The 8,867-nt window shown below is 40.7% G+C and overlaps 1 protein-coding gene across 4 annotated transcripts in view; it reads right to left on the bottom strand.

Annotated features, from left to right (window-relative positions):
• Positions 1–1,139: 1,139 nt before the first annotated feature.
• pank4 (pantothenate kinase 4 (inactive)) overlaps positions 1,140–8,867 on the bottom strand; it is a 69,901-nt gene continuing 62,173 nt past the window's right edge. For all 4 annotated transcript variants that reach the window (XM_041205940.1, XM_041205937.1, XM_041205938.1 and 1 more), the window contains one exon: positions 1,140–6,977. In XM_041205940.1, the coding sequence (XP_041061874.1) occupies positions 6,764–6,977 (214 nt within the window). In that variant the 3' untranslated portion in view covers positions 1,140–6,763. The remainder of the gene's footprint in view (positions 6,978–8,867) is intronic.

Raw genomic sequence — 8,867 nt, 5'->3', positions numbered from 1 at the left:
TCCTGTTTTTAGATGGGTCTACAGTACAAAGCCAACCCTAACTTTGCACAGACAGGCAATGTCACTCAGACTGACTCCCAACTATTGCAAACACTAGTGCAGTAAGGGGACATTCTTCTGAGGTTAGGACTGAGGCACCTTGTGAAGTCAAGTAAAAATGTTTTAATCGCTAAGTGTTATGCCTGACCTAGGAACAATGAATGCCTAAAATAAGACAGTGCTCCATTCAGCAGCACCACCCTCAGTTTAAATGAGAATATTTTAAAGTTTGTATGTCTTTAGTTGTCATGCTATGTATTACTTGTGCAGTGCTCATTAATAGCACGTCATGTCACTGTTGATTTTAGATTTATTGCCTTTATAAAATCTTGCACAACATGCTTATACTAAGTACAATATTTGTTAAGATGATTAATATTAAATTCTTATGGCAATTTTACTTCTGGCTTTACCCTTGAATTTGATAGTCTTGCTTAAACAAGAAAAATATTTATTAGAAGGAAGCAGCAGACTGCAGCAATTCAAGAAGGCATCTCATCATCGCTTTCTCAAGGGCAATTAGAGATGGGCAATAAATGCTGGCCTAGCCAGCGACGCTCACATCCCATGAATGAATAAAAAAAATTTTATAGCTTAATTTAGGGGAGCTTTTTTTTTAAAAAGAATGTTCATTTCCAAGGTGAGCAGGATAAAACCCAAAATGAAAAGACAGCTGCCTTTCTGTAAATTGCTGAGAGTTTGAAGTGAGAGAGATTTCAAGATAGATAGGACAAAGAGGAGGTGAATCTGCTAACGCAAACATGAACAAAGAAAAACTTGTACAATGGATATCCCTATGCTTTTCTCTGCTAAAATCTATCTTGGTCATCCGCTCAAGTTTGAAAATGGCCCGAGAATAATGAATTCCAACTGAAGGGGGCAGGGTTTACATACAAATGATGACAGGAAAAAACCCACAGTCCATTCATTCTATCCCACACAAATGTGTTACTTTTGCATCATATTATATACACTTTCTACTCCATCCAAAACCATATGATCTGGAAGAGGTGAAGAGCCAGATAAAAACCCAGTCCATTTATACATCTGGCATATTTTCAAATTAAGGCACTGGCAAGAATCACAGAACAAAATACTCCTTCCAAAATAATCTATATTTAATCTATACACAAGTTATCTAGTTGATCACAAAATACAGCAAGGTTTTTCCCTTTTCCAATCCATTCCTTTGGCTCAAATGTGCTCCTGGCAACACTGTGTCATGCTGTTTGTGCAGTGTGGTCTGGGCCAATCCAGGATAGCTTTGACCATTTTTATTTATGTCTCATATTACAGTCAAGTACAATATAAAATCCTCCGTCTAAATAGGAATCCACTTTTCCAAACCAGGACATAACCTACTAGACAGTGCTACCGAGGTTGGCAGAAGTGACCTGAGTATGTTACGAGATCTGAAGTCTCTGACTTAAGGGGTTTAAATGCACCTTGCTGTATGTTACCCGTTACCATGGGCACATTACAGCACCTAGATGTCCAAATTCTTCTCACAGATAGTTTGTGTGTGCACATGTTGCCTATTGCCTTGCTCATGAATGAACTATAAACTCATTAACAAAAATGGCTTTATTTCAACACATGATGCAATTTATAAGCTGACCACAATAAGCAGCAGTGGATTTGGAAGGGACACTGGTGCAATATTGCTGTATGTTTCACGTTTGTATCTACAGTGCCTCCCTCATCGACTGATGCACACCACTGAGAAATATGGTAGAATTCCTCCCTTCCCACCACCTCACCACAAAACTTTTCACACATTGTTGGTTTCATTCATTTTAAACTGCCATCTCAACAGGGCTCTGCATCAACAAGGATTGCAGGCTCATCCAGGAAGGGTGACCTGATCAATAACAGCAAAGAGCTGCAGGTTATGATGAGCTAGAATCTGGAGAGACTGGCAGCCTGGATCAATTTTTAATTAATGCTGTGAGTTTAAAAGTAGTGCCAACACCCTACCATCTCCCTGCTCCTGCCACCGCCCTCCCCCATCAACCCACCATGGGAAATAATTTCTTTACAAAATGCTCACCTTTTAATTTTTTCTGTAAAACTTCTTTCTACAACTAAAGGAGCTTTTCATAGGAAAAGGGTAGAGTAAAAGTAGCGCTATTTCTGCAGTTTCTTATTAAGAGGATTAATTAGGTGGTATAGCTCAGTACAGCATATTCCAGCCCATAACCTATGGAGCCACATAATACTGGTTATAGCTTTTAAGAAGTAGTGTTAAAATTAAACAGTGTACAATAGATCTATACCACTCAATGATAAAATGAAATGTATATTAAGTCCATTATGTCTAGGCTGGAGCTTTTAACTAATTAAGCAAATATAAATCAAATTCATGGCTGGCTACAATCAAGTTATTTAATGGAGCATCTCAATCATTCATTACAACTGTCTACTTTGCTCAGTGTGTAGCACTCTCATCTGAGATTCAGAAAGTCATGGGTTTGAATCCCCTTATAGACTTGGACAGTAAAATGCTGCATTGCTGCGGGTACCGCCTTTCAGCATAAGGCATTAAACCAAGGCCCTGACTTCTGACTCAAGTGGAAGTTAAAGATCCCCTGGCACTATTCTAAGAGAAGGAAATTCTCGTGGTGTCCTATTCAAAATTCCTTCCTCAAACAGCACCAGTCATTCATTCAGTTATTGTTTGTGGGACTACACTGTGAAAATTGGCAGCTGTTTAGTACATTTCTTTTAAAGCACTTTGGCATGTCCTTGCATAAATTTAATGTTTATTTTTTCTAAAGACAAAGAAAGATTCCTCTATCTATTTAGCCCATCTTAATTCATCCATCCAGAAAGGTTCCTTCGCCCCAACTCACAGCACCCAATAGCTTCTTAGATGATTTGTGCCCCCATTACTCCACCTGCTAGCCATTTTTAGTCCGAAGAACTTCCTGATGTTCATTCTAATGTTACCTTTGCCAGCTTGAACCTGTCCTATTGTCACTGTTCAATTTGAAGGAGTGCTTCCGATGCACCGTTTATTATCTAGTAAACCACTCAGAAATTCACACCATTTCCTGAAGACAGCTATCTGGCTTAACAAGGAAGAGACCAAAGCATTAATTAATTGGGGCTAATGTTCCCACTAAACTGTGTGCATGCACAGCCACACAGTAATCATGAAAATAATGCGTAAGTTGTTCACAAGTTGTCCCCTTTAAGACATCACGCATGCACAACAGTGTCCAAGCAAAGACATTTAAACATATCGCACATTGAAATAAATAAGTCACACACAACAAAAAATTTGCAGGGGTTGTTGTTTGGGGCTTAAAGAAAGAAACAAAGTGAATATTGGCACCACTGTGTCAGCTGGTGCAGGTCAGGACTTGTGGTTGGAATTCATATAGTGTCCAAACTCATGATTGAAACTACAGCAGGATTGTTTCTCCAGCTAAGTGGAGGATAATTACAAAAATTGTTTGCGTAAAAGCAATTCCAATTACTTACAGCAGTGCAGCCTCCAGGTGTGATTGACGGGGGAATTACACTAACATCTCCATTCTGGCCACAGCTTCTGTTGTCACTATATTCAGCCAATAAGAATATCATGCGACTATCTTAGTGAGTCAAGGTGCTGGTTCTAAATTAAAAGGCACGATAAAATCTCATTAAAATAATTTTTCCACATAACTTAAAAAAAACTCCTTCAGTGGTTTGATTGTGCCAGTTGCAACACTTAGCCACTGAGATCAGGAAGAACCCAGGTTTGACCGATGCTGAGTGAGCTGATCTCAGCCAGAGTGGCAATACAAGCTGAACAATTGGTCAAAGCTCCCCCAGGGCTACTGGTGGGGGAAAACCAGCCAGGGTTCCTGCTCATGAGTGCTGCTTGGCAACTCCTATTAGAAAAGTGCCTGTATGCACAAATATTGGACAAGAATAGGGCCAAGCTCATTTGTGGTATTTCCCACGGTCAAACAGTGTGGTGAGACATGTTGTCTAAGCACATTCATGAGGAATGGTCATCTGTTGTAGTGCTACTGATGTATGTGGCACTGTAAGGCAGCAAGTTTGAGTTTTCTGGATAGATTTTAATAGCAATAGCATGAGAATTGATGCTGAAAACCTACTCCATAATCTTATAATCCTTTAATAATCACTCCTGTAACCATTTAAGCAATACTGTCAGGAGGTAGTGCAAGCTTGCACAATTACTAACACTCTGCTGTTACTGCAGAGGATCACAACTTTTGCAGTAAAGAAAGGAAGTTGCACTTCCTTTCACCCTCTCCTCTTAAAGTCCACTCTCGCTGACATTGCTTGTGCACAGACTGAAGGGGTGGCGGAAACAGACTCATTGGTAATTTTCAAAGGCGGATTGGGCAAATACTTGAAAAAAACTGCTGGGCTATAGAGAAAATGCAGGGGAGTTGGTCTAATTGGATCAATCCTTCAGAGTTGGGTTGGGTGATTCTATGACACTCCAGTCACAAAGATAGAAACATTCTGCCACAGTGAGACATGCAACAACTAGCCATGAACAAAATCAATTACAGTGAGCTTGGGAGAGATATACTACACAAAATGTCTACTTCTAGTCTACATCTAAATTAGCAACTTTTAAACTACAGAGGCAGGAATAAAGCAGATTGAGCATCCCTCAGAAACAGATACAAATTAGGATTACAGTGCAAGTCAAGAGACCTAAATAGTTCCGCTGAGGACAAAAGTCAGTCGTGGTGACTAACATTATCAATTGACAATCAGCACCCAGGGATCTCATGTCTTCAACAGGGTATTGGTAAAGGGAGAACAGACAAATTTTGGTTACAGCAGCTCAGGAAAATGGCACGTTACACTCTTCAAATTTTTTTAAAGCTCCCCTCTTTCCTGACTGGGTAAACCCATACATGGGTACAGGCAAACAGAAACTGTCCATCCTCCAGGAGCTGGTCCTATATGGCCAGAGTTTGAATGCAAGCCAAGACAGTAAGTGTTGGTGGGCCCTTTTAACTCAGATTATTTTAAATTTGACCTCCACACATGACTCTTTATTGGACCATAAATCTTCATAATCATGGCCTCCACAGGACTCCTTTGAATCGTCACAACTCCTGTCCCCCTCCCTCTGAGCTCTTGGCCCTTCCTCCCAAGCTCCTGTCCGTCTCAACCCCCCCAAGCTATCTCAAGTGACTTCACAATTATAACCCACAGTCCTGAGAACATTCTACAGAATTTCCACTGCACATTTTCCCATTGATTTTCTATCCCTACCACAATGAGGTGCCCAAAACTGCACAATTCATGCAGTGAGCATTGCTTACTTTGACACATAAGGAGGGACAGCAAATAAGTTAATACTTGTAACCTGACAAGCCTTTTAGAATAAAATCAGAAAATGCTAGAAAAACTCAGGAGGTCTGGCAGCATCTGTGGAGAGAAACAGAGTTAACATTTTGAGTCAGTATGACTCCTCTTCTTTTAGAATAGCACATTGCTCACACCCCAAAGCAAGAAAAAAAGCATACAATACTGAAATCTCCAAGCAGATGATCAATCCTGCAAAAGGCATATGTCAGGCTCAGCTGACGCACACTGCAGTTCAAAACAAGTTTTGGTTTTAAAACATTGATCCCCTGTTTAGAAATTTACGCTAGCTGTTTTAAATCACAGAGACTTTACCTGCTGTGTTCAGGGTACATTGCTGGTACTGGTGTCAGCTGTAGCTCAGCATGTAAAACTCTCACCTCTGAGTAGGTCGGTTCCGGGTTCAAGCCCAATCCCAAAGACTTGACACAAAATCCAGGCTGACACTGACAACATCTAGTTCTGAGGGAGTTCTGCACTGTGAGAGGTGTTGCCTTTCAGATGAGACATTAAATCGAGGCCCCATCTGCTCTCTCAGGTGCACGAAAAAGATCCCATGGTGCTACTTCAAAGAAGCACAGGAGAGCTTTCCCTTGTATCATAATCAATATTTATAACTCAACATCACTAAAATAAACTATCTGGTCATTATTTCATTGCTGTTTGTGGAAGCTTGCTGTGTGCAAATTGGCTGATGTGTTTTCCTACATTACAACAGTGACTACACTTCAACAGTAGTTCATGGTTGTAGTGTTATATAATAACAGATCTGTACCCACAGGTACTGTAACTCCAGTGCTAGTGACAGAACATTACCCATCACTACTATACCCATAGTGCTATATTGGGACAAACCTGTACCCGCTAGATTTGTACCTAGTATTATATAGCTTCAATTGTTCTTTTCAAATGTGATTCAAGGTTTGAAGCACATCTGTAATTGTGCTGCTGACTGTTATTCAGAGTTCCAAGTGGGCACAGTATGAAAATATCCCCCATGCATATTACACTTTATTGGTACCCTAATAACACTATTATCTGCAGACCACATTATCCTTCAACGGGATTTCTTCAAGGGAACAGCTTGCGAAAGGGATAATATTTCACCTGATTGTCGAGTGACCAAAAGCAAAACAATGTTGATTTCCACAAATACTGTGTCTATACAATAAACATTTGTTTAAAACAAGGATATGGTTGCTGTACATATATAATATATATTATTGCTTCTGACACAAAAGCTTTACCAATCCATATTGACTTTTTTTTCAAACTGCAATTATATAGTCACAGAAAAAAAAATACAATTACATTCCACAGGGGACATCTCAGTGCCAGTGCAATGCCAAGTCCTTCCTCAGCAAGGTAGTCCTCACTTTCACTTTGGTGGCATTTCATATTTAAAAACCACACTGAAGATTCTCCCACCAAGCCGCTCTGCCAACCAGGCATTCTTGATGACTGCAAGCTTGAGGCTTTCGCAACGTAATGCAGCATAATAGTTTGTGTGAATAGCTCGACCCATGCCTTCGATAATCACCAGGTCAGTCTTCCTCTCCCAGACTACCGTCGCCAATCCTTTGTCCAGTCGACTGAGAAAAAGACATTAAAGATGGTCATTAGCCTCTACACAAAAGTTGATCTTTGGGTGGGAGGGGCTGGTTGTTGGGAGTGGGAGTGTTCAGTATTATCATTCAGTAGCGTCATGGATTGAAAAAGGGGCTATCAAACCTGGTGAAGCTCGGTCCTCCTTTACCCATATTCTCCCACATCAACATGCAACAAAACTGGAGGGAAGCTCCGTCAGACCCATCCATGCTCATCCTATCCATTAAAAAATGCGACTTCACACGCCAATTTCCTCCACTGGTAGCAATGCCCACTCCCACCATGGCATCAGCTACAAACTGAATTCCCTCCATTGCCCCATCTACCATTTTCTCAGTTGTTGGGAATAGTACATTTTTCTGGTTCTCTCTTTTAACTGTATTTTTCACCAATTAAAATTTGCATTCTCTGGTGCCACATCTCTGAATTACCTCAGTCAAGTGTCCCCAATTAAGTAATGCTTTTCTAAAATAGAGAGCTTAAGCCTCTCTAATCTTTCATAACCTGTGCCCCTTTATATTGGGTGGTGGGGGTGGTGGTGGGGGGTGGGAGGAGGAGGGTGGGGAGGCAAGGAGGGAGCCTGATTGCCTTTACCTGCATTGTCTCCACAGTGTGCTTATTTTTTTTGTGCTGTGTCAGCTGACCTTGAACACAATATGTGGCACAATTTTGTCAGTTGTTTGTAGTCAGTAAGGCTCAGTTGGTAATACTCTTACCTGACTGAGAAGGTTGAGAGTTCAAGTCCCACTCCTGGACTTCAGCACATCAGGGAAGTACTAAGAGCTGTTGTCTTTCAAATGGGGAGTTAAAACAAGGCCCTGTCTGTTTAGTAAAATGGGCAGGGAGTTCTCCCTGTGCCCAGACCAACATTCTTCACTCAGTCACCACAACCACCAAAAACAGAATAATTAGTTATTTGTCTCATTTGCTGATTGAGACTCTTTACCATGCAACATTTGACAATTTGCAGGGTTTACCTGCTTAACACTGATCACGCCTTGCAATAATAAGCGAAGCTATATGTAACATCCTAAAAACATGTTAAAGTGTAATATAAAGGTAACTGCTTTCTTGTTGTAAACTCTTAGCATCCACTCTGTGTATTCTACCTTTCAGGATACAAGCCCTGCCATTCTCTTAGCTGATAGAACAATGGTGTAGAAAAAAATTGCACTTAAAAGCAATGCATTTTGTTATGATCACCTACACCACTAACACTAAAGACAGACTTATGCCCGCCAGCATTCTACTCTAACTCAATGTTGGTTAATTTAAGTCCAAAGCAAAATGTAAAATTTTACAGTTCAACCTTTTCAGTTCAGCTGGGCCGAGTATGAAAATGACAAATGCCAGTTAATTGTTTTTAAAATAATATCTTTAAAATTCACTTAAATCATGGGTGATGGGATGGTCAGATATGGGTACACACTCAAGACTGAGCATATGGTCAGCTCCCACTCCTTCAAGCTGACACAGAGAGCTGCTGATTGGGTGCAAGGTGTTTTTCCCTTGGGAAAAGGCTTTAAAAACTGCAGGGGAGAATGCAAACAAAACTAGTCCCCACTCGCATCCCCCCCCCCAACACAACAGCAGTTACGGGCAGGACTGACAGCAATTTACTCAGCCTGTTTGAGCATAAGCATAGTAGTAGAATGTTTTTAAAAAAGGTAACAATTCCCCAATTGCTTAGTTGCTACAGGCAACTTAGCCACACAGACCAGAACGTTCCTGAATTCTTGCCAGACAGCTGCCCTCAACTAGGACTGCAGTTTCGATCCTACAACTGGGAAAACAGTCCTGGATTATGATGAAGGAAAAATAAATAAACAAGTGTTCAATTACTAATTATGCATTCACCTCTGTACATGAGAGAG

This window comes from Carcharodon carcharias, chromosome 15 (assembly GCF_017639515.1).
Source record: "Carcharodon carcharias isolate sCarCar2 chromosome 15, sCarCar2.pri, whole genome shotgun sequence".
NCBI classification, from domain to species: domain Eukaryota; kingdom Metazoa; phylum Chordata; class Chondrichthyes; order Lamniformes; family Lamnidae; genus Carcharodon; species Carcharodon carcharias.
The sequence above is the reverse complement of the archived record's forward strand: the minus strand, read 5'-3'. Positions and strand labels throughout refer to the sequence as shown.